Raw genomic sequence first — 26,540 nt, 5'->3', positions numbered from 1 at the left:
TTCTTGAGTTGTCATTGAAGTTATAGATCCTTGCTTTTATTCGTCATGCTGAAAATGGATTGCAATCCTTTTGTTTGCATGCTTCATTGCTAGTGATTTACTCTGTTCTGTTTTGTTAAGTTGTGCTGGTGAGTGTGGTGGTGGTGTGCTTATTCCAGTCATGTTACATGCATGACTGGATAAAGAGGAGAGCAAACTGAACTGTAAGTTTGTTTCTTCATAGCTTGGAATAAACCCCACAAAATGGCAACCTTGGAAATAAAAATTATGGAGCCCAAATACTGGTAAAAACATTCTTGGGGGAAGAGACATAAAGGGGAAATAGTTTCCATTTAAAGTACGGGTGTAGGAAATTTCTGTTCTAATTTTTAGTGGTTGTCTTTGTGCCTCAGGCTTAGTTTTTTTGCCTATTAAAAGTCATTAATAAGTATCATATAAGAAATGTGAAGTGATGTAATGTAAGTCTTAAAAAGAACAAACAGTTAATGCATACTTGAATTTTCACAGAATTAAAATTTTCTATTTTGTCTTTGGGACTCCTTGACTATGACTAGCCCAGGTTATCATTTGAAATGAATATTGACCTTGATTTGATGTGATGGCTTTTTCTTTTTTTTTTTTACCATTTATTTTCTTCTCTGTTCCTTTGTGTGTTGGAATGGAATATGAACTTCATAAATGCCTCCTCTGCCATGCCAATGCCTTCATGCATGCTGTTTGGGTTTGACCATGCTATTCATTATCCATTGCATGTAAGATACGTAAAATTTTATTTACTTTTATGTTTTAGCCTTTTGTTATTTATTTTGAGAGTGTGGATTTGTTGGGAGGGAAAAGCAACTGCATAGAAATAACTGAATAATTTTGAATTAGCAGATAGCATATATTAATGCCATTATATTAAAGTTGCTAGTTTTATCTGTCATATATAAAGAGAAATGGAAAAAAGTTCTTGAAGTTTTCAGTAAATATTTTAAAAAAATACCCAGAATATTTGTCCACAATCTTTTCAGTGCATATCCTCTTCCTGAGAATAAATTTATTAGTTTTTTTCGTAGCAGACAGCTCTTGATAAGAACAGGAATGATTCCATATACCCAGAAATATCTAGATTTTTTTCTTCAAGAAAATGAAGAACTAATATTTTGTCTTCTGGAACTATTCTGTACTGCAGTCTTGAAAATAAGAGCTACTGTTAAACTCTTGGTGCTCCAGACTGTTATATGAAGGCATCTTTTACCAGTTTTTCAGGATATTACTTGCTTCCAGTACATACATAAATTGTGACGAAACGAGCTTGCATTCCTTGATAGAACAGTCACATGTACATTTGTCAGGTAACTTTGCCAGAGAATGTTATGATAGGAGGAATATAATTATAATTGAAGGAAGGGACTTTAGTCTTACCTGTAAATGTTGGTATAGGAGCATTGCTGAAATCCCTTAAAAATGGTATTTTTTTTTTTCATTTTCTACCCTGAACTGTCAGATTTAAATGCTTAAGTAATATATCCTCACGCTCCTTTTTCTAAATAAATACACTCACTTTTAGGGGATGCATTAAGTAACTACTGGATGATGATGACTGATAATTTTTACACCACATGCAATAGAAAGTCAATAGGACCTAGGCAAAATTGCCAGAAAAAAAAGTTGGATTCCTAACAACTCATAGAGAAGATGGCTTTGGCCAAGTAAATGCAGACTGCAACTGAGAAAGGAGCAGAGGCTGGAGGGTGGTCTGATCTAGTTCAGCAGAGCTACAGTGATCTTCCAGCACTCCTATGGGGCCAGGGCTGCTACACATGTAGGCCACCAAAGTTCTCTGTGCTCCATGCTTGAGGGTTGACATCATCATCATTCCTTAGGTCTGGAAGCTTGGATTTCAGTATTTCTGTGCTGTAGGTTTCCATCTTCTAAACTGAGATAACAGTACCAATGTCAAGAGAAATGCTCTTGAAATTCCATGGTGTTCAGGGAAGTCCTGTCATGTTGACAATACCAGTGGGGGTTTATTTTTTGTAAACCCCCAAAAAATTTGCTGTAACTCCTGCCTTTTTGAATCTTGAACCATAGTCCATTCCCACCTCATAACAGCAAGTTTGCTCTTGGCAAAATTGCAAAGAGTGGAGTTACCCAGCTTACTGGTTGGGTGGAAAACCAATCCCAAATTTCTCTCTCCCTTCTTGGAGGCAGGGCATCTAGTGAGAGATTCATATCCTTTGCGTCCTCTGCTTTCCCTGATTCCTCTCCCACCAATACAGTCTGTGACATGCCAGGAGAAGGGGAAGCAGCACCTCAGCAGGAGCCCCATGGCTCTGGACAGACACTGGCAATTAGTGTTAATTGGATTTTCACTTATCCAATTAACCTCTCTATCCGACAAAATGAAATAAATGAGAAAGGGCCACTAGTGATGCTACAAGAGATTAAAATAGATGGGTAAGTAAGCCCAGTTAAGTAGGTTACTTTGAAATGAAAGGATTAGAGTGGTTTATAGTATTACAGTACTCTGTCTTTATTATTTGATAATTCAACATCTTCTGCTTCAGAATCCTAAATCCCAGGAGCCTGTTACGCTGGATTTTCTAGACGCTGAATTGGAAAATGATATTAAAGTTGAGGTGAGATTACCTGTTTTCTTAGTACCTGTTGCTGCTTGTATTTTACCATATAAATGAAAAGCAATAAATGTTCTAGATTTTTAATGGAATCTATTTAAATATAAATCTGAATTTTAAATTTGTTAAGATGATATCTCTATAGAGATGAGGTTATAATTAAAGAAATTAAATCCCAGTATTATTCATAGGCAAGGGCAATGCATTACATTCCTCTCATTTTGAAAAACACCATGATTACTATTTAAATTCTTCTTCATGAAGTAACAATTCCTGGGAAGGGAAGATAGAAAATATTTTTGAAACAGAACATTTTCCAATAGAATATTAAAATATTACCTGAAATATTTTAAAAGTATTTTCCTATCTCTTATTAACACAAGATTGTTCCTGTGGCAAGAAACAACTGAGAAACAAAGTTAAGTGTAGACAAAAAATTAATTTCTCTGTATATTTTTCAGTTACTGACTTTGTAATATATTCTGAAATGATAACTTTTTGAATAATTTGTTAGTTTTCTGAAATAAAATGAAAGGTTTTTAAACATTTCACAATTTTAACTTATTTCATTCACTTAGTTTGAAATTGTTCTTTCATAATTACAATAATCAGTATTCTTTGGTATGTGTTAAAATCTGCCTTAAGTTTCTTTGAAATGGCTGCTTCAGGGGGGAGTTACTCTCAGACTGGTACAAAAATGTTTCTGTGAATCAGTGCTACTACATGAATCACACAGATGTGCTGGGAGGCACAAGAAATGCTAGACAAAACTCCTTCTTATGCACACAGAATTCATTCTCTGTGTCAGTGCCAGCATCAAGGAGTTTTATGGCACGTTCTTGCAATGCAAAGTATACCAGAATTGTAAACAAAACTTTTTTTAAGAGTTGTGATTTCCATATGCATTAGCATGTTCTGTGTTTTTGAGAAATATTTTGATCACTGAAAAGATTATTCATGTTACATGCAACACGTGAACTTTCTCCTTTTTTTTTTCTTCACTTTTTCCTTTTCTTCCTTGCCAATAGATTCGGAAAAAAATGATAGATGGAGAAAGTGGAGAAAAAACATTTGAAACACTGGTCAAGTCCCAAGATGAGGTAAGATAGGAACCCAAAGAGTTACATTTACAGGAATAAAGCAAACCAGAAAAATAATGTTAAATGCTGGGTTGTTCATTTTGTAATGACAATTTGTACCATTTTTTCCCTCTAGATTTGCTTGTTTTACTGGTGTATAGTAAAAAAAAAAAAAAAAATGTACTTAGGAAAAAAAGAATTGTTTTGTTTCTTAGTTTCTTTGGTGCATCATTAATCAGGCAGTTGTTGATGAGGTCTTACACTCTGTTCAACAGGAAATGGACCCAGCCTACTTCTGTGCAGGAATTCCAAAACAAAGTGCTTAATTTGCTTGTGGAGATGTGTGAGGATGGGTTTGGTAGTTTATATTGTGGTTGAAGGGGAAGAAAGTTGTAAGAAAAAATAATAACATTTTTATGCCATAAATGACTGTTTGGGATAAACAAATTCATCTTACAGTTATATCATGTACTTTCTGAGCAGCTTGTTGAGTTCTTTATTTTCTTGTCTGAAATACTTACTCCTGATAAACATTGCTACTGTTTTGTCTAATAAGCAGTCATGTTTCCTAGCAATAGGAAATACTCAAATTTGATATGGATCATTACTTGGGTGCTCTACTTCTTGGGGACCTCAGTGAGAAGACATCATGACTGGTGTGCTGAAGGAGCAGTTCTGGCCAGAGTATGCCCCACAGTTACAGTTCCACAACATCTTTTGAAACTCTTTTACTCTGAACATAAGTCAGCTTGAAGATACCTAATTTGATGATTTAGCAGACACTGTGCAAACATTGCATATAAGCTCAATATAATAATACATAGAAGAATTGCTTGGGACCATGCAGTTAATTCATACTGGCTTTCCCTTCTTCCCATGCTCTTCTAAAGAGGCCTATATCAGCAGTGCCCTTGCCTCCTGCCTGGACTCTGTTTTGTGCTTTCTCACTGTAAAATGCTAAAACCAAGATTTACAATACTGCTTTACAATCAGGGTAAATCCTGCTGTGTGAAAAAATTGTGTCTTTTCCTGAATGGCTCCACTGTTGGAGAATGGTGCGCAAATAGGTGTTTGCTGGGGCAGAGAGGATAAGTCCCAGTGGATGTCAGTTCTGCTCCCTCACCTCTGTCAGGAGCCTATTCTGTTTAGGATGCCATCAGTCTCTTCCCTTAAGGGAAACTGGGTCTTTCCTGAGCCAGTGTCAGAGTCCAAAGCCCTGCTGGCATCTGTGTTGAAGATAAACTGCTACTGAAGGGAGACACTCAATGCTGGGACATTTTCAGATTTATGTTGTTTTGCTTAAGGAGTGCCTTTCCAGGTCTCTGGGTGAAAAAGGCTCTGTGCAGGTGGTTAGAAGAGGGAGGGTTAGAAGGTCACAAAAATACAACAACATGATTAGGGCTGTACAAGATATTGCATTAATGGCAAACCTGTTGAAGAGATTTCAGGCTGTTTATACATTTCTCAGGCTCTGTGCTACGAAAGAGCTGAAACAGTTGGTCCTGCAACTCTTTGCCCAAAGAGGGAGGGAGGGAAGTATTGCAAGTGCTGAAGTCAGTTACAGTATCCGGGCAGGAGGGAGGAATGTAACATCCCTGGGTGCATGAGAATGGGCCAGTTACACGTGGCCCAGACCACAATCTGTGTTGGAATAAAATATCCCAAGCCTTTGATCCCAAATGTTTCAATGCCAATGAAATTAATTATCCTCACCTTCCCTTGCACCATGGCCCAAGATTTCTTCCTCTATCCAGACCACTCTGAGAGAAGAAAGGAGCAGCCACAGCTGGCTGGCTATGATGACTGCTTCAAGCTATTGCACCCTCCCAGCTCCAGGCTGCTAGAACCAGAATAAAGCTGCTTTAAACCACGGGCCATGCATGAGCCATGCATCACTTAGCACTTGATAGCTTCATATATTTTCTTATAAAAAGGGCTGATGTGGTCGGTTGCTCTGAACTGACAGTTGCAGTCTTCAGGCTTAAAATTTATGTTCTTTTTGTTTTGCTTTTTGGTTTAAGTTTGCATTGCTTTGCTTTTGTGTTGCAGCTGGCCCCAGCAGTGTCTTGGGAGATGACTTCATACTGCAGCATAGAGACTGGAGTTGTAGCAAATGTGGGTGGGGTGTGCTGGAGTCTCCCAAGGCCTCAGGGGCTTTCCAAGTAACAGAGAAGATGCCATAGGAACAAAAGCATTGCCACATGTGACAGCCGGGGTGGGCAGTAGTGAAAACTGAAGGGTCACAAAAGCTTCAATAACATGTGTGAGTTCTTTGGCAGTGTTCAGCTGGGGATGAGATGGTCTCAGACCGCCCACTAAGGAAGTAGGCAAAGGTAAACGGGAGCTGAGGTGTGAGGATGTGTTATCTGCTGTGTTATCTTTGAAGGGAGCTTTCAGCCAGTTTGCTTTCAAGCATTCTCAAAATGCTGGAGGCAACAGGATTTAATTACAGCCCAGTTCTTCTCTTCCTTCCCCTCTCCCCTTGGGCACTGTTTTTCTTTTGTGGAGGTACAGGGTGTCACTGTGCCTGATTTGGAGGGACTGCCAGCACTGTGTTCAAGTGGCTGATTTTAACCCAAAGTACATATTAAATATAAATAGGCTTGGGAAGGAATCTCATCGACCATCTTTTTACCTTAAATATAAAATATATCAGGGTACTAGACACTGTTATATGCATCTTCTTTCTGGTTTTCTTTTATCTTTTTCTTCATTTTCTTTCAAAAATTACTATTAAATTATTTATACTGTCACACTGTACTGAAAAGCAGCAGCCAGGTAGTGAGAAGGTTTCAGTTTATAAATGTCATATAAGTCACCTCTTTTCCACAGCTACAGTCATTTTCTCACTATCCTTTTACCATAGAGAAAGAAAGAACCTAGAGGTATACCTCTAGTGGTACCTTTCAACAGTGTTTGTAATGTTGCAGTGCAACAGCTGTACAGTCTTCATTGCTGGCATATGTACAAAAATTTGATTATAAAATAATAATATGTTGCAGCTGGCATAATTGTATAGCTTTCAAAGTGGAAAACTGAGTAAAGTGATGTCAGCCAGGTGGATTCATGATTAAATCTACGGGGAGCTGTGGAACTGTGCCTATCACACTATCTTTCAGACCACAAGAAAATAAATGGTAGAGATTATCCTAGTGTATTAAGTTATTTAAAAATAAACATTTATTTCAATGTTATTTTTTTTTCCCAAATTCAAGACCCTCCTAATGAGATTAGAAACACATGTTAAGTTTAGCAGGGGGTGTCTATACAATCGGGATTACCAGGCTGTGCATGTACTTATGATTCGAATTTAAATGCATGAAGCCAGTGGTGCTGAGATCTGAAAGGAAAGGCTTTGGTTGTTTTTGTTTTTAAAGACTTACCTACAAAGTCTTTTTGTAACTGAGTGGTTTTTTGTTTTTTTTTTTCTTTTCATACCTTAAACTGCAAAATGATCCATAAAAGAGAAAATATTTTTTATCAAATTTAAATCACATAGACAAAGGTTTGCATAGGTCTGGCTAATAAATTTTAAAATGAAAATTATTGGTCAGGTTTGTTTGGTTCTCTTTAAATTTACATTTTGCTAATATTCAATAAAGAATATGTGGTTGATTCTTTTGCAAAATATAAGTTTTGAAAATATTTAAGGAAAGGATTTGTATCTCAACCCATGATTTTAGCAAAATAATAAATAGAAATCCAACAGACTTGTACTTGGTTTTACACTGTATTTCTCAAAGAAAGGTCACAATTGTTGATGCTCCAGAGTTTAATAATTTAATTTTTCACCAATATCTCTTTGTAGAGGTATATTGATAAAGGAAACAGAACGTATACGTGGACTGCTGTGAATGGCACTGATTACAGGTAACTCATTTCTGTTCACTCACTTCCTTTGTTTATTTAAATGTCCTTTTGGTTAATTTTGGTTAATAGTTTTAGCATTACACTTTCTATGCTAGCTAGGGAGACACTGGTGCATATATTATATCAAATTCATTTAAGCACACAGCTTTGTAACATTAGAAGGAATGTAGAAACATTCCTTAACATTACTCAAAACAAGTTAAGGTTTTCCAAGTCTCAGGAAAGTTAAACTACTCTAGTTCAAAACTACATGGTACTAATACTGAGTCAAATTTTGACCAAAATGCAGTTTCTGTTATGGTGAATTACAGTAGTCCTCAGCCAAGCTGGATCCCATTTTCTGTCGTGCTCTTCACAGGTGTACAGTCACTGAGAATGCGAACATTAGTTTGAATGTAAAACCAAACAAATTGGTTTTAACAACAGAACACAGACCTAGGATATTCTATTCACCATCTCATTTTTCTGTTGTACTGCCTCTGTACTCTGTAAAAAAAGGAAGTTTTTATCAGACTGCCATCTAGCAATCACTAGAGAAATACATTTCTTTTACATGACTTCTTAATTCTTCCTGAGCTTTCTGGCAAGAGATACAGCAATAAATCCTCAGAGTCTCCTTGCAGAAAACCTATTAAACATAAAATTATAGATTTTAATTAGCAATTTCTGCTAGCAGTAGCTGTTAATGACAGGTAAACTGCCACTGATTTCCCTGGAGGAGAATTGGTACAAGGCTATTGCTAAATATTCAGCAATCTCACTTATATTCTGTATAAATGGCAAATGTGTCATTAAAGGTCAGCTCATTTATGGCTCAACTGTACAATAATTTTAATGTTAATTTCTGTAGCTCTTCATTAGAAACTGTTGCAGTTCTACATGGGTGAAATCCAAGTGCAAAAATTAAGGATGCGACTTGGAAGATGATGATACCTATTTAATGATTACTCAAAGCTCCTGCCCTTTATATACATTTTTAAAACTGAACTCTTCTACATATGTGTAGAATTCAGCTGAAAAAAGAATTCCTACATATTTTGAACCAAAAAAAGTATAATATAAAAGAAAACATGTTGAGAATTCTCTGCAAATCTTAAAATATTACTGCACAATTATGTTCAATAGTTGTTAGTGGTTACTGCATGATCAGCTCAGTACTAAGTGATATTTTGGCAGTCACTGATCACCGTGACATGTTACATTAGGATGCTAAATGTGTCAGAGGAAGATACAAAAATCATGGGATTTTTCATTTGCAGTTATTTGGAAATTCCTTGCTTATCTGCTAAAAAGTGCATTTATGCTTAAAAGTGTAAACAAGAATCAAAATAAACACAGGGACCCTCAGGATTGGCATAAATGTACCTGTGTCTATTACAAAGTGTGAGGGTGGTATATCACTGTGCGGCTGTCTCATTTAGTGATAATCCAAATTCCAAACTTGTTAATTAACTTTCAAAATACAAAGAAGCTGAAACTGGAAAACTGCTGCAAATAACATAATTGCTTTACTTGTCTCATTTCTGTTGCAGTTTGGCATTGGTGTTACCATCATACAGCTTTTATTATATTAAAGCCAAAATAGACGAACCTATAACTCAAGCCAGATGTAAGTACTGTAAAGGTTCCATGGTCTTGTCTGGTATTGCCAAGTCTCAGATTCGCTTAAAAAGCTATGTTTGAAATCCATAAATTTTGTGGAATTCACTGACGTTATCACGATGTACCCAAAATTTTCAGCAATGATTCTAACCCATTGTAACATCCAAGGTGCAAGAAATATTCTATAAAAATAGAATATGTGCAGGTACCCCAGTTCCACTGACAATCCCTACCCCTTGCTCTGTGCCTGTAGAATCATTGCTTTGTGTATCCTCTGTTGCTGTCATTTTAAGGGTCTGGATACTATTTTTTCCATTCTATTAGCAAAATGTAGACCATTAGCAAAAATAGACTATAAGAGTAAAGCTTTTTTTTTTTTTGTATTTTAGTTACAGTATATTTAGCAAACGATCTCTGCTGCCTGTAGGAATAGAACAATGTGAAAGCCCTGTTTGGTTTGGGTTGCAGTTAGGTTTTTATTTTGCATTTTACAAGTAGTTTTAGTGAATGTTTGCATTGCATTTTTACATCAGACTAATTTCAAGCCATTTATAGATTCTGAAGTGATAATTGGAAATTATACTTGTCAGTATTCAAAGGTCTTTTGTTTCTTATGTGGAGCTTAACTGTAGTCTAGGTAGTACACAAAATAGAACCAAACACAGACTTTTAACTATATCCAGGTGTTATGATAAATTTAGAGCAAGTGTGTAGTTAAATAGAAAGTTAGAAAAACACAAAAACCTCAGGTGTAGGTACTGTTAGTTTAGAGAACTTGGTTAGCACTACATCACTCTCCTCTACCACTACTCCCACATATGAAGTAGAATTTAGTAGAATTTAACAACTTTTAGTAATCAATGATTTATTTTTTAACTTTTTCCAAGTACTTAAGCAAGTAATTTAAAATTAAATTTTTTAAGGAGGGAGTATGATTGACTTGATGGATTAGATCATCTGGTTTCGCACTTATATCAATATAACCTGCAAAACAGACCCTTGAAATAGCCACAGTATATAGAAGGTACTGAGAAATAATTGAGAAGGACCTATTTTTCAGTCTTCAAGGACGTTTGTCTTTTTTCTTTCCAGACTACAGCTGTATGTAAATTGAACCTTTGATCTATCTATGTACAATATTTTTATTCAAGGGTCTGTTTGAATAAAATATTGGTTTGTGACCCCTTGTGCTTTACCCTGTTTTTTTCTGTTTCCCTGCTTTCTCTTTCTGATGGATAGTGACATCCAAAAAGGGCAAGTATATTCTTGTTGCTCAATTTCCTTCTGTTTACTACAGTTGCTATTTTTCACTTCTATTTCTATTCCTACTGGATATTCTCCTCTGTATTCCTCATCTCAGGATTTTCTTCATGATCATTGGGAACCATAGCAATAGAAAGGGGAAAAAACAAAAGTGAAGTATTTTTCTGTTTTCATGAACATTTCAATATGTTGCTAATATCTAATCCTTCTTCATCTGTTCCTATCGGTGTTCAGTGATATCAGCTATTAAAGCCATTTTTTTTCAGTAGGATTTACAGTGATGCTGATATGATTGAATTTTTTAAACTTTATTGCAGAAGATATTAGGACTATTTTTCTTCATGTTCTAACAACTCAGTGTCCCAAATATTTATTTGTATCAGAGTTTAACTCTAGTGAAAACATCTCATATGTTTTCATGTTGTCATGGTAATTAAATGTCCTCTTAAAATAAATTGTTAGATATTATCTTACTGTTGCCAGTTGTATGTCATATATAATAATCAAGTAATTTCTTCCTATGTTGTGAAATACTGAGAAGCATAGAATTTATTAGTGGAAAAGTGTCTAAAAATAAACATTTCTTTCCAAATTCATGGATGCATGCAAAAGTTAGCCAAATAGTTTGAGAAGAGAAACAATGGCAAAAATTCCAGTTTACTTACTTGGTGTTTACTCTTCGTCTTTGTAGTTTCAGAATCACTGAAGCTTGATCATTTTGATGAAGCTGGCTATACGTTTTTAGCACCAAGGTTGGTTGATTTCCCAGTAATAAGTGTTATTTTGGCACTAAATAGCTATCTAGTCTGATTAATGGCACATGGAACATACAGAATTGACCAATAAAGCTTCATTTGTTAAAAAAATTACCAATTTTTTTTCATGATGGAATGTAAATAGCATATTCAGGCTCTGATTTCTGTTCATATTAATCAAAGAGAGCTGTAAAAACTGATATTGATATTTTAATGGAAAACTTATTCACATCTGTGCAATTCTTGTGGTTCTGACTTTTCAGATTTTACAACTATTTTTCAAATAGGTTTCATAATACTTACCACAACATGTTTCCCAACTTCAAGACAAAGGGTTTCAAAGCTCTCTATAACTTAAGTATGAGTTAATTTTCAATTATTTGAGAACAAAAATTAAGTCATTGAAAATTGATTAATTTCATTAGTTCCCTGAGGTTTTTTTATGCGAAATTGTGCAGTTCTTATTTCCCTTTTAAAATTATGTTCATAAGGGAAACCTGGTATGATAAACGGTTCCTAAAAATTAAGTTACTCTAAAAGAAAGTTATGATGAATAAAGGAAATGCTGTACAGTTAAGATCAGTTGAGAATTGTTGCAAACTTTTTTTATCTGATAAATTTCAGTGTACTTTTAAATTTCAATTAATAGGTTGATTTCAATGGCTAGATTGATTTATGTAAAGTCTTCTATCTTAAAATGTATCCCAGCTTAACTGTTCAATTTAATTTTTCTGAAAGACTGAAGTTATTGAGAATCAATTGCGCCAATTAGCAGCTTCCAGCAAGTCCCCACTATCCTACATTAACAGTTTGTTTGATATGTAGCTCTGTTTAAATGTGTATATTGATATAGGAAGGTAAATTCTGCCTGTAGTCTTTCTGGATTATGGTAAGGTAAATAAAGGGTAATAAGATATCTTAGGCCTGTGATGTACTTGAACAGACTTCTTTTGTTTGTAAAATTAATTTAGTATAAAAGCTCATTTAAAGAGGAGAGCCCCGTGCTTTACTGCTAAACACTCTCTACATTTTAATTAAAGTTGTTTAATGCCACTCATCAGATAATGTTTGCCTCCAAAATGCCCAGTGACTTTTACTTTGCTTGCCTGCATTCAGTGAATTGGCCAATGATATATTGCTTTATTACATTATATAAGGGACAGGAGTTTACTGTTTATCTGGTTTGCATATGTCAAAACAAGGAGTGTTTATAAGTTTATGTGTTTTGTACCCTGTTAAAATTGCTTTTAAAACTTCTCAGAGGAGAGGACCTTAACCTATAAATCTGGCCTTAGTTGAGCATGGAGTGACTGTGTTTCACCAGCAGTCCAGGTACTACTTTCCAGTACAGTTTAACCCAGGAGCAATTTAAATTCACTGGGCATATATTTTGTGTACAGACATGATCTCCTAATACTACAGCCTACACTAGTCCTCAGGTTTTTTTCTGCAAATCTATGCCCTATTTCATAAATGTAGTTTTCTTATAATCCAAATCTTAACAAATGTTTAGGCAGGCACTTGAACACCTTATTTCCTGCAGATGTCTGAAATAATTGATATGGGCATCATTCAATATTGATGATGGCAGTCAATTGACACAGTAATACCAGCTACTTCATAATAGTTGTGCAAGCCTGCTTGGACTTTAAAATTGTCTGCTTTAGTAGCACAAGAAAAAAAGCATAAGACTGATGGTTTGTTGTTTTTCAGAGACTACTGTAATGATGTAAAGAAATCAGAGAACAACACTGAATTTCTATTAAATTTCAATGAATTTATTGACAGAAATACTCCGAGCAGTTCATCGTGTAAGTACACTTCTCAGCTCACTGAATTTTTTCCTTAGGAAAATACTTTCTCATGAATGAGAGTTCATGCTCAGATTTTGTGGGTTTGTTTTTTTAGTAGAAATATATCTAGTGTCAGGATTTTCTGTCCAAGGTAGAGAGTGTAAAATTAGTTTGTAAGTTTCTGGCTTTATTTAAGAAAGATTGCAGGGTCTTATGCATCCAGTGTTTTCCGTAACTCCTCTCAGAATTTTTCTCAAGCATCAAATAACTACTGGTTCATTTTAATATGTTCCAAATATTTTGAATTTATGTTTTCCGCTTAAGCATACCAGCCAAAGTCTGTCTCAAACAGACTCAGAATCTTATAATGAAATCTTCAACCTGCTTTCTTGTCATTTTATTCCAAAATAAGTAAGGAAAAAAGTCCAGGGCTGAAATAACCAATAACCAGAATAAAATATAAGGAAGTTCTTTTGCTCATTCACAAATTGGTTAAAGAGATCTCACTTGGGCTTGAATAGCTTAGGACCACAGATCCATGTAACTGCTGCAGTGGTGAGCACTGGGCTTTGTGAAGGGATTAATTCATGTTTTGAGATTGGGCCTTAACCTCTCTTTAGAATAAATGAAGTTATTACCATTAGTAATGTGTTAAAGCCTTGTTCTCATGAAAAATTCAATGTTTGAATTTGGCTTGGTACATACACATCTGTTTAGCATTATTATTAGTTTACAAACACTTGGAATAACTTTTTTTTTTTTTTTTGTCTTGCTTTCCTCAAGTCTTTTTGATGTTGTTGTCAGGGATAATTGATCAATTCAGAAAGAATCTCTCTGCTACACCTTGTAACTGAAGGAATGTCCACTTAGATATGATGTCTTCTCACAAAATGCTATTTTTGTGCGCATGTGTGGATGTTTGGTGCTCTTTTAATACAGTGATCTTGTTCATTGGCACATTGCTGACTGACTGAAATTTTATTCGATTCCCTTGACACAGTCTATGAAATGAAAGCATTTACCTCTAGTGATTAAAGCAATTAATGTTAATTTAGTAAAATTAATAAAATATTTAAATTCTTGTGTAATATTCACTACAAGCAAATATTGAGGACACATTTAGTGATATTATAGTATACACTAGTGCTTCGTAAGTAATTATTACAAAATGCTATCTACCTACTACTGTATTTCATTTTGGAATACGCAGCACTTTTTTTTTCCTTCTTTTTTTCTAATAATTAAGTTACTTTAAAAATTGTCTCCTTAATAAGTAATCAATGTTAATTTCTACAGCCACTCAGTCTTTTAGTTATCTCAGTTAAAAATGATTTTCAAAAGGAATACCAAATAAAATCCCCATGATGAAATAATCTGCAGTATCTCTTCTAAAGTGCTATTGAAGAAGATGGTTGAGAAGCACTGACTTCAAACCATCTTTTCAAAGAAATTTAAGCATGACATCTCTGCATGAGCTACTGATTCAAAATTATTTCCCTGTATGCATTTTCAGGTGACAAATATGTTTTATTTGAGAGGCTGAGACTTAATTGATCTAAATATATTTATAATGTAGTTGAATTATCTCCGTTTTGTAGCATGTAACAACACATTCCTAAGTATCATTAGGAATTGTGTTGTTTCCTTACACTGAGATAAAAAGTGTTTTAATGAAGACATGCTTTAAAAATAGGTTAATTTCCAGATTTAGGGGCTTTGCAAACTGGGACCAGTGCCCTTATCACCTTCCTTATTCCTGTGACACAAAGATAGGTTTGTAGAATACAATGAAGAAAATGTTTAAGTGAACTCAGCAGTGTGAGAACATCTATTTAACTCTAAGTACTTGACATAGTCTGAAGTTAGGCAGAATGTCTAATATAAACAGCCCAGATTTTGTGGCTGGAGCATCTTGATAATGCTCAGAATTTCATTTTAGGCTTTTATTGAAACACCATCTCATATTGTTTCAGATGACTGACCTTTTAACTCTTTTGATAGGTAATACTGATATGGTCATTAGAGTTTTGCTGGATGCAGGATTTACAAATGAACTTGCCCAAAATTATTGGAGTAAACTGTCTCTGTAAGTGTTCTTTTTATTGACTGTGATTTTTTTTTTATGCATTTCATAGTTTGAAAACAAACTCTTATGCATCTCTGTGTATATACAGATATGCAGTTAATGTTACACAGAATAGGTATTTTTTCATAGTTATACTCTTTTATGGCAACCCTTGACACAGGAAATTGTGAGAATTTCAGTCAGTTTTCATTTTAAATCTTATTTTTGTTTACAGTGATGGAGTTGTTGCACAATTTGTTGTTACAGATGGTGGAATTACTAGAGTGTTCCCCAAAAGGTAAGAATTACTACAAAATAGCATAATACGATAATATTGAATTCTGAAAGGGCAGAATGTTAAATAGTGGCTTTATTGAATGAAAAAATACTTTCTCCTAGAGTCTAATCTGTAATGATAGCTATGAAATTACTTGGAATGTCTTGTTTTTCTTAGATTTTACCTGTGTCATTCCTTGAAACTCATCTGTTACATTATTTTCGTGACAGGCCCTTGTAATCCAGGTTTCTAATCAGCCTAGAGTAGCAGTGAAAGCAATGCCTTTTTAGTAGCAGTGGGGCCATGCTAATTCCTAGTTACTCCCAAGCATTCAGTTGTTTGGCAGGCTGCAAATACTGGCAAGTAGTAGGTGATTTATTTTTTTTTTTTTAGACTAAGCTCAGACCAAATGGTCCAGGGACTTCAAGACAGAAAAATGTATCATTATCAGAGGACAAAAAGGGAATGTGAAATTGGACATACAATAAACTAGACACCCCCACGAGTGACTGGGAATAGTGAGGGCACCAGTACAGATCTACTGGTAAATAGCAAATTTATCTATTTCCTTAGGTTATTCTGTTTCACTATAATGTTAAAATGGCAATGAATTTTACTCCCCAAGTCAGTTTCTTTCCTATTTTGGGATTATTAATGATATTAAATATTTTAGGATTAAGCTCAAAGCATATGATACTGTAAAGGTTCATTTAGATTTTGTTGTGTGTTGCAGTTGTATTTGTCTCAACATGAGACTAAATTTGTGTTGGTCCAAGAATATCATTCTCTTTTTTTCCCCCAAGTTTGTTTGTTTTGGGTTTTTCTAATGATTACACCTGTCTTTTATCCAGTGAAAGCTGACAGAGCCTGAGGACTATAAGAATGTATCTCACATTTTTCCCAACTCTGAAAAATTAAAAGAAAACAACCTGCAGTGCAGCATTAATGAGACTCTGAACTGTCTTTTTTTGATCCCTATTTTTTTTATTTAGGGCAGGAGAAGATTGGTTGGAAAATGCTGAAACTTATGAAGTCAGCTTCTATAAGAGGAGTTTAGATAATGACAACTATATTTTCACAGCCCCATACTACAACAGTAAGTCATCACTGTTTGGAAACGTCAGGGCTAGCTAGTCCAATGTAAGGGGAAGTTTCCCATACCAGATGAGGTCACTGAAAAAGATGCAAACGTGCCACTTCCTAAGGAAAGAAGTCTTGGGATAATATCCATCATTAAGGAAAAGCTAGGAGGCACTAAACAAGGTCTTCATCATTTGTCAACTACACTGGTGGCCCTGTGCGTTCAGAATTAACCTAAGTGAAAACATACAGAGAACTGGTGTTCATTCAGTGCATTGAAACCCTGTTTTACAGAGATACTTTTGCAGAATTATTTTAACAGGATGTGAAATAAAATTGCACTCCTAGACAATAACACTATGAAAAGTCTTAATAGAACTGAGTTCTGTATACTGACTCAGCACCCCCAGCACCGACTTGGGGGACCAGGCATAATGGTCCAGAGTCCATAACTCCATCCACTGTACCACTAATTAGTTTAAACTTTGTTTTTGAATTCTACTTACAATTGCACTTACTCACCAGTTGGTCTGAGATACTGTGACATTTAAAATCTGTATAAGCACAAGAGCAAGTGCTCATTATTGATGTGAGCAACATTAACCTTCTCAAGTTTGTCTAAAAGAAGGTGCTACCACAAAGGACATACTCCTCTCTTAAACATATAGGATCTTTTTTTGCTGTAATTTCATAATTTTTTATTGCATTTTTTTCTCAGGAAAATATAAAGACGACAATTAACAAAATTCCCTGAACGGTTTTTTGCTCCTCAAACAGCTCCAGGGAATGTATTTTTAACTTGCCTTTTCATACTAAGCAGTGTTGAAAACAGTTTGAAGTCTGTCAGAGCAGAAATTGTGCATTAGTGAGTGGAGTCATATACCTTGCATTGAAAAATACACAGACAACATCAGGATAAAATCTTTGGCTCTGATCCTGGTTTTAACAGAGCTGTTCACATGTGTAAAGGTATTCATGGCTCTGTTTGCAGAAGAAGAAAAAGCTACAGTAACTTTATGAAGCAGTCAAATGGGGTACAAAAAGAAGAAAAGTAAACACGAATATTCCTTAGTCATGCCAGTGTTAGTGATCTGAGCTATCACAGGTGATAAATCTGTACTACAGCTGGGTCAGTGCTTTTGGACAAGGATTTTCTTTAATCATTCTGGTATTTGAATAATAATTAACTTAAGTTTCAGAGGAAGAGGCTTTTATGTTACCCTAACTTCTTTTTTTGTTTGCTTTTTTTACTCTTCTATACTGTCAGAAAGCGGTGCCAATAGCTATGAATCAGGTATTATGGTAAGCAAGGCTGTGGAAATAGAAATTGATGGGAAGCTTCTGAAGCCAGCAGGTAAGATAGAATGGTGCTGAAACTCGAAATACTTTAGTTATTTGGTTGTTGCTCAACAGTTAATTGGAAATTTAATTGAGATTTCAAAGGAACTTCACTTTACAATATTATTTTCTCTGAGACAGTTTTAATCTTGCTAGTAGAAGTCTGTTTGCATTTGATTCAGAGTGTTTAATTTATTAGTCTCATGAACAATGTTGGTGATCAGACAACTGAACAAAAATCATATTTTATTCTTCTCTAGTTCAATGATTTAGATGTCATTATACTTTCCCCTTTTTTTAGGATTATATAGTTACCTTTTTTTTTCCTTCATTTTACTAAAAAAGGCTTTCATGTATTTCTTGTTAGTTGTTGGAATAAAAATTGATGCAACCAGCTGGATGGAAAATTTCACAAAAACCACAATCAAGAGCCTGGTAAGCAATTGACCAAGTCTGTTTTGAACTTTATTTGCGTTTCTCAAAGCTTCAGATGCAAATAGGTTTACTGTCTCTTTGTGCCAAAGTCACACTGATGCATAGTTGCCAAGTAGTTGTGGTATTTAAATCATCCAAATGCACAAAATAAATCTATGTTGAAATAGGCCATATTTTGTACGTGTCTTGCTTTCATAATTATAAAACATGGATAAAGACAAAGAAAAATGACATATTCTAGCTAGTAGTAAGACTATGCTCTAGCAGTGAATAAAATCTGCAAAAGAACTGGTGAATCTGTTTTTATTTAATATCGAGGATGGGTAAGTATGAACAGTAAGGATTTATATTGCAACCAACATAACAGCATTTTAGCAGAACTTAATGAAATAGGTGCTTAACCATCTCATTCCATACACCTAATGTGTAATACATCTGTCATGGGTTAACATCTTAGGTGTAAATGGGAAGGAGGAAAGGTTAAATGAAAGGGAAAACATGGAATTGATAGTGAATTGGGGAAGGCACAACATTAAGAAACTTATAGAACATAAGCTTCTTACTGGATGAGGCAATATTGCTTGGTTGGTTGTATGTTTAGGGAATCAATAACAGACTCTGGCTGATTTAGATATTGGAACTGTAGATCAATGGGTAGGCAAATCCATAGCCTAAGTGTCAGAAGAGTTAAGGACAAAATACATAAGTGAAAAATGGAAAGGAGGATGAATATTTCAGACAGAATGCTGATGACTCCAGCATTACCTGGTAGTTGTTTTGCTCAGGACAGTTATGTGTGTATGTGTACACATGTTGCAAGAGCATGAGAAAAATATATTGGGAATCAAAGCCATGAAAGCTAGCGGGGTTGATGGGCTTCCTTTATCACATAGGATCCCCATGCTTTGAGACTGGTGAAGCTTTTCATGGTCAAAAAGAGACTTTTGAAGGCTTTCCTTCCAAACCCCAAACACGTGGAAATGCTCCTATTCTTTTTGTTTTACTTTATGTTCACAACACTGACATTCTGACCAGTCCTCCAAAGTATTTATCTATATTGAACATACTTGTAAAGGGAGCTGTATCAGAGTCTTTGGTAAAGTCTGTCAAGATGGTGCTATTGATGATTACTGAATACAGGTTGATCAGAGAGATATTTGTGATAAACAACACACATTCAAAATTAATTTAAGTTTATAAACAGATATTGAAAATAGAATCACTTGTTCTTGTCTTGAATGATGAACTGCACAATACAGTTTATTTTGTAACATTTTTGTGAAGATTACCATACTTCTCTTTTTTAGTGCAACAGTGAAATCTGTGGCTGTGAAAGAAATAGCATGGTAAGAATATGTTCAGTTTATTAATATCTGACAGAGTATGAAAATTCACTCATTCTCTTTAGATCTATCTTAAACAGATTCTATTACTATTACTGAGTGTTAATGTTACAGAAAACAGGGCTTAGTTGTTTGTGTCTTGAGAAAGATGAAGGTTAGGAGGGGAGGGGAAAAAGAGGGCATAAAAATCAGGTGAAGTGGTTATGGTGATGAAGTTATGAGAACAAGTGTAAAGAAAAAATACAAGAAAAGCAATAGAGAATGATGTGAAGAAAAATGTCATAAAAATATGACTAATTTGCAAAACAAGAGACAAATCCTGAGAAAAAAAAGAGTATTTTTTTTAAATTCTAAAAAAGAAAGAGTACCTCAGAGAAGGATAAATGCGAACTTAGAAGCACCATAGTCCATTATATGCCTTTCCACAGTCATCGGTTCCCAGCACATTCAGGATTAGGCAACCCCATAACTGCTAGCACTCAGGAGAGCACAGATCCCGGGACTGTCACCATATCAGGTTTTGCCATGTGCTTAAAAACTTTCCTCTGCTCAGGTCTTCTGAGTTCTTTTGAGGAATGTGAAGATCATTAAATGCAAGAATTGCAGCAGCAAGGGTACTGTGGGAGGTTATCTATTTGATCTCACTGCTATCTCTTCGGTCTCTGGCTGCAAGGATCTTTTACGAAGTGCAAAGCATATGGAACTAGTGGGTTTCCCATTCCTGCGCCTGAAACCTGGAATAATCCCACTACAGTCCTTGGCAAGTGAAAATTATCATGTCTAGCTAGCAGGGAGCCTGCCCTTAAGATTTTTACCATCGAAATCTGCAAATGGAAAAGGACTTTAAGCATGGCTGAAGCACATGAGAAGTTGTAGCCCCTTATTATGAACTGAGGTCCAATTATAATCAGATTTAATAAGGATATAGTACTCTTGGAACTTACAAAGTATTGAGCAAATAAGAATTTACAAAACAACTTTTATGAAATTAAGCCACAATTAAGCCTTTGATCTGTTCAAACTCTTATTATACCGATAATGCTAATTAGTGTAACTTAAAATTGGCCCTTGGCTATGGGTTTGTGATTTGAAGATACTTCTGATGTCTTGAAAAAAAAGTAGTTTCTTACAGTGTGTTCTATTGACAAATCTTTCCTGTAAAACATATTTCACTTTCTTACAATAGCATGTGGACTGTGTTATCCTTGATGATGGTGGATTTCTTCTGATGTCCAATCGAGATGAATATACACAACAGGTATGTATATTCTTTATGAACAGAACATGAAAACCAATAGGAAGAAGTTTTAAGAGAAAAAAAGAATCATTTCACTCTCAACTTAACCTAAAGATAACATTTCTGAATCACAAAAATATTGCTGGATCAGAAATTCTAGGGGATTTGTTAGTCTTTTTTACAGTTTTCTTTACAGATGAAGATGCCTAACTTCTGCCAAGTTGCATTCTTTGCGCTTTGCGATTAGGCTGGTAGGCTGCCGATGGACTTAAGATGGTGAGGACAAGTAGTATGTTATCCACACACCTTCTTTCTCATATTCTCTTGCTCTTCTTGCTGGCAGGGTCACATTGATACTGCATTTAACGGTTATTGTCTAATTGGGGAATTTAGAACTGTGCACTTTGTTACGAGAAAAATATTTGGAAATGTTTTACCTTATCTCTCTCTATTGTCCCCTCTCAGATTGGAAGATTCTTTGGTGAAATTGATCCTGGCCTGATGCGAAACCTGATTAACATGTCCCTGTATGCCTTTAACAAGTCGTATGACTATCAGTCAGTCTGTGATCCCGAAGAAGAACCAAAGCAAGGAGCTGGACTTCGTTCTGCTTATGTGGTCAGTAGTCCCATGTGCAGTGGCTGACATTTCATTAAAAGTCTGCAGGTGTTTATACAAATAAAATAATCTCTTTTGGTTTTTTTTCCCAGCCTACAATAACAGATATTTTACAACTTGGATGGTGGGCTTCAGCAGCAGCCTGGTAAGTACAAGTGTGTAGGAAATCTCTATGTCTAAACTATAATTATTCAGTGGACTGAAACTCTATTTGGCTTGGGGTTTTTTTCCTCCATATAAGTGCTCTGGACCCTTTGTTTCTGCAGTTTCTCATAATGAAAATTCTTAGGTGTATCTCCAAACATGACTGTTTTGTCAACAGTTTGTTAAAAGCTCTCTTGCCAGGTTTTGTGATTGTGTGTTCTGACTACAAAATCAGCTTCAGGAAGCAGAGTTTGGATTAATGGTCTGAGTATGATGGGCAGTTGTGAAGTCTAAATTATCACACTTCAAGTTATTGATCACTTGGTTCCCTATTTCAGAATATCATCTTTGCCTTTTTCTAGCAAGAAGTCTTCAGAAAATTAGTGTTTGCTTTTCAGTGAATCATTTTACAAAACACATGAATCATAAAATCGTTTGGGTTGGAAGGGATCTTTAAAGGTCATCCATTCCAACTTCCTCTACAATGGGCGGGCACATCTTCAACTAGATGAGGCTGCTCAGAGCCCCGTCCCACCTGACCTTGAATGTTCTCAGAGATGAGGCATCTCCACCTCTCTGGGCAACCTGTGCCAGTGTTTCACCATCCTCATTGTAAAAAATATCTTCCTTGTATCTAGTCTGAATCTGCCCTCTTTTAGTTTAAAACTACCTCCTCCTGTCCTACTGGAACAGGCCCTGCTATAAAGTTTGTCCTCATCTTTCTTAAGAGCCCCCTTTAAGTACTGAAAGGTCTCCTGGGAGACAGGTCCATGTTTTTCTGTGCTGAGGACTCCAGAGCTCACACAGTATTCAGGTGAGGTATTTTATCTGTTTCAGAGCCATGTAGACTGGCATCCATATCAGCTGCTTCCCTCAGCACCACATTGGGATAGGTAATTGGGATCGATGTGGTACTTTTGCAATGGCATGAGTTGCACCCTTGGAGACTGGTCCTTTTTCTAAAGCTGTTTTTTTTTTTTTTTTTATAATAATAATTACTAAGCTGGAATAAATTACCTGATTTACAAAGCTAAGAGTTAAAATATGTAGCAGCTGAAATAACTTACAGTAATTTTCTCACAGAAGCACTATGAAGACTGTATTTTGGGTTTTATTGTTGGTTACATTTAGTTAACAGGAAGAGCAATAATCTTGGTTTTCTTGGACAACAGCAAACCTCAAAAATTGAAGATGGGCAATAATCCAGAAGAGAAACTTTAGTTCTTTTCAAACAGAGAAACTTCAGTTTATCAGTGTTCAAATCAGACTCAGTGGTCTGGCCTCAATTTAGACCTGAGGTTTATTTTTTTTGATGTTTAACTTGAAAGCACAGCATTAAAGTACTTTACTATGGTCATGTTTTTAATGGAATCTGGGTCAGAAGCAGGCAGAGAAGGCCATTAAACAAGCAAAGTGAAAAGGGATGACAAAAAATGGGTTCAGTGAGGCACCTGGCAAAAGCAAGTACAGGGAAATAAGAAAAAACAGGTTATTAAAGAAAGCTATAGTGTTTCAGGCAAAAAATGTGGGATAAAGGTGTGAGCGATCATTTTCAAAATTTATATGGGATGCATCAGCATTTAGTTAAGACAGTGAGTATCATTACTCCTTCATGCTCCTTTAAGTCAGGAGATTTCGTTTTCCCAGGATGCCTTTTTTGTTCAGTTCCCTGTAAATTCTGTGGTAAGCCATTGCAAAGGATTACTGTTTTCTGTCAGCAAATTGCATCACTACTGAACAGCATCAGGTCTCTTCTGATCCATAATTGCTGTGCGCTGTCCCTCTGATAATTCAAAGCACAAAGTTGTGGGTGTGAATCCAGAATGCCTTCAGGGAATGCCTCCATGGGAAAGGTGACAGGCATACTCAGTTTCTTTACACAGGAATCACTCTAGAAAAGGAAGAAAAAAACTTTGAGGTTGAATGAAGTTATACAGTCCCTTCTCTCTGCAGAGCAAGTGTTAGAACAGAATGAGATGAGAAGAGATTGGGTCATATTTGTGGGTAGAAGCAAGCCTAAAACTTGACAACTGGAAAATACAACTTAGAAAGGTTAAGGAGAGGCAGGGAGTCAAAGAATATACCTGTTTCAGTTCCAGTTTTGACAGGCTGGTAGAGGAGAAAGGGGCTGTGTGTGTGTGGCAAACTGGTACTTGCTTTAAGTAAATAAAATCAGAAAAAATGCCATCATCAGTGAAGAAAAACAATTAAATAAATGGAGCTCTTTAAGCTGAAATATTTTGGTAGCATATGGGAAGAAAAGGTAGTCCACACCTCAAGAGCAAGAATAGAGATGATTTTAAAAGTCAACTGTTACAGTAATGGTTTTTATAACATAGTTATAGTATTCCAGTGTTGATCCCCTTCTCAGAAATTTCATAAACCTTAACCAATGTAAAGTATCTAAAGCAGGAGCATTTTCCCTGAGTGTGTTAAAAAGGAGTTCCAGTTGGTTAAATGTTTGAGAAATGCCAACATGCCTCTTCCACCTCCCACAGAGGTATAAAAGGAGGGCATGGATGGCGTGATAATATTTCCATTATGTGAGATGTGGGCACATATTTTAGCAAATCTGAAGAGTAGAATAAAAGATTGGTGTGAAAGACCTGTGAGAATGTGGGGGGAAAAAAACCAAAACAGAGTCAACCTGTAAGGCTTAAAAAACCACAGCTTTGATAACTGGCAAAAGCATAAAAAAATTTGTTGTTAATAACTTATATTTGAGTAGTCTTTAAGTATCCATTAAAATACAAAGAAGAAAAAGAGCCTTTAAAAATATATATATTGTCTTTCTGTGTTCAGGTCTATCTTACAGCAGCTGTTTTTGAGCCTGACTTTTCCACGGTTCCTTGAAGCAGGTAAGTCAAGAGAATGTTAAAGAGTCAACTTTGAGGGAAGTAGAAGGTAATAATCTAGGCCAGGGGACATATTTGGGTCTCCCCATTATGTCTGTGACTTAAAAATGGCATTGGTTTGTTTGTTTATTAATTAATTAATTTATTTATTTTATATCAGCTGATATGGAAGATGATGATTTCGGTGCTGCCCTGCCTAAAACAAGCTGTATCACTGAGCAAACTCAATATTTCTTTGAAAACAATGATAAATCCTTTGGTGGGATTGTAGACTGTATAAACTGCTCCAGGTAAAATTTCTTCCATATAAGTAATAACTTTAGGATTTTTATTTATTTTTACAAAAGAGAAGGACACTGTTATAAGAAGCAAAATTTTGGATTAATTTCACCAAACTTACATAAGTAGGACAGAGAAGAATATAGGCAGGCAAATTGCATTCTCTTTTTATGTGTTTAAAATTAATTTTAGTTTTAATCATTAAAGAATTGTAGAAATGCTTTAGTCAGTTTTTTGTTTTATGGTCTCTGCTCCATGAAAATTGTATTTTTATCTCTGTCACAATTTGTTTTCTTTAAATTTGTTATGTCAACTTAAAAGCATTCTACAAGAGATATGATTTCCTTTAGTCTAGTTATGCATCAGAATTTTTGATGGTCAAGAAGATTGTGCAATTTATCTTCTAATTTACCTTCTAGCTGATAGTGCTCATGATTTAAGAACCGTGAGTCTCATAAGGCAAATGAAGCTATTCTACTTTTTTTATTAAAAGAATTACTCTCCAGACACCATAAGGAGCCCTATTGAAGGTGATATTTAATAACGTGAAAAAATTGTATACTTCAAAACATAGCATCTTGGACCTAGATCTCTGTTTCATACAAGAGCCTGCGGGGGTTTTGCATACATTTTGAGCTTCTGAGAATATCTTAGAAATTAGAATTAACAGCCAGATTTCAAACAAAAAAAAGACAATATTTCACCCAGGAAAGAAAGAGAGAGAGCTTTACAGAATGGTGAAGACACAGACAATTTTTCACTTCCATACTTCCTCCTCCGTGTTACTAGTATATGTTGGGTTTATTTATAAACTGAAAATGACCTAACTTAAAGACATTTTGAGAACTATATGGACATAAAAATACAACAAATACACATCCAATACACGACATGCATACCCTATGCTTCTCTCTTGCCCTTCTCACAGACAGGTTTATGTGTTGGGGTTTTGTTTGTTTGTTTTTGTGGTTGGGGTTTTTTTCAGTGTTTAATTGATGCTGAACTGATGTTATTTCTCAGTACAGCTACTGTGGTAGCAGTACAGAGCTAGCAATTAACTCAATTAAAGTCATTTTATGCTCTTTTCCATTTTTTTCCACTAACAAGTCTATTTGAAAGAGGGTATGATGGAAATGTCAGGGATTACAAAATTTGTTATAAATGTTTATTACTGTTTGTTAATGAAAATGATAAACAGTAGGAGGCAGACTAAATCTGTGAAGCTGGATTATTTTATTCTGATACTGGGTGTCCTCAAATATGGTTTTCTTTGCTTCATTTAGACATAGGTTTTTGTTGGCTTTTTTCCAGACTTTATCATGCAGAGAAGATTTCAAACACCAATCTAGTGTTCATTATTAGTGACAGCCAACTGCTGTGCCGTTCCTGTGACCCAAAGCCACTGATGCAAGCGGAGAAGCCGGGTATCCTTTAAAAATCATGTTATTTAGTAGTGTGAATTGATTTCTGGCTATGGTGTACTGGAATATATTTGGGGAGAAATGACCGACTTATCTACGTTATTAGCATGGTTACCACTGGAATACTTGAAGTATCAGGTATTCGTGGATATCATCACAAATCATGTGAAGCAGCAGTCATTGAGGTAGAGAGCAAAGCTGTTATTTGTGAGAATTTAGACAGAAATGGGCTCGCAGGAACTTAGTGAAGTTTCAAAAAAGCAAATGCAAAGTTTTGGGCCCAGGACAGAATAATTGCACACAGCTGGACAGGCTGGGGATGGAAAGAGATTTGCAGAAAAGAGCTGGAGGTTCATAGTGGGCAAGAAGTTGACCGTGAGTTAGCACTGTGCCTTGCAGTAAAGTGGGCTGGTCACATCTCAGGCTATGATAGCACGGGTGTAGTCAGCAGATTGGGAAAACTGA

The 26,540-nt window shown here is 35.5% G+C and overlaps 1 protein-coding gene across 9 annotated transcripts in view; it reads left to right on the top strand.

The window, feature by feature from the left end:
* CACNA2D1 (calcium voltage-gated channel auxiliary subunit alpha2delta 1) overlaps nt 1-26,540 on the top strand; it is a 365,110-nt gene that overhangs the window by 322,525 nt on the left and 16,045 nt on the right. For 4 of the 9 annotated variants that reach the window (XM_042018478.1, XM_042018476.1, XM_042018481.1 and 1 more), the window contains 19 exons: nt 2,568-2,624; nt 3,650-3,721; nt 7,509-7,570; nt 9,103-9,179; nt 10,412-10,426; nt 11,127-11,187; nt 12,904-13,001; nt 14,985-15,069; nt 15,284-15,346; nt 16,318-16,421; nt 17,673-17,759; nt 18,111-18,178; nt 19,486-19,524; nt 20,708-20,779; nt 21,224-21,376; nt 21,469-21,521; nt 24,323-24,378; nt 24,536-24,665; nt 25,966-26,078. In XM_042018478.1, the coding sequence (XP_041874412.1) occupies nt 2,568-2,624; nt 3,650-3,721; nt 7,509-7,570; nt 9,103-9,179; nt 10,412-10,426; nt 11,127-11,187; nt 12,904-13,001; nt 14,985-15,069; nt 15,284-15,346; nt 16,318-16,421; nt 17,673-17,759; nt 18,111-18,178; nt 19,486-19,524; nt 20,708-20,779; nt 21,224-21,376; nt 21,469-21,521; nt 24,323-24,378; nt 24,536-24,665; nt 25,966-26,078 (1,465 nt within the window). Of the gene's footprint in view, nt 1-2,552; nt 2,625-3,649; nt 3,722-7,508; nt 7,571-9,102; nt 9,180-10,411; nt 10,427-11,126; nt 11,188-12,903; nt 13,002-14,984; nt 15,070-15,283; nt 15,347-16,317; nt 16,422-17,672; nt 17,760-18,110; nt 18,179-19,485; nt 19,525-20,707; nt 20,780-21,223; nt 21,377-21,468; nt 21,522-24,322; nt 24,379-24,535; nt 24,666-25,965; nt 26,079-26,540 lie in introns of all 9 variants that reach the window. The other 5 variants (XM_042018479.1, XM_042018475.1, XM_042018482.1 and 2 more) reach the window with 3 other exon arrangements.

Source organism: Corvus kubaryi, unplaced genomic scaffold (assembly GCF_017639235.1).
Source record: "Corvus kubaryi isolate FWS band 111438036 unplaced genomic scaffold, C.kubaryi_AGA036_p1.0 137, whole genome shotgun sequence".
NCBI lineage: Eukaryota > Metazoa > Chordata > Aves > Passeriformes > Corvidae > Corvus > Corvus kubaryi.
This window is presented reverse-complemented; position numbering and strand designations above follow the sequence as displayed.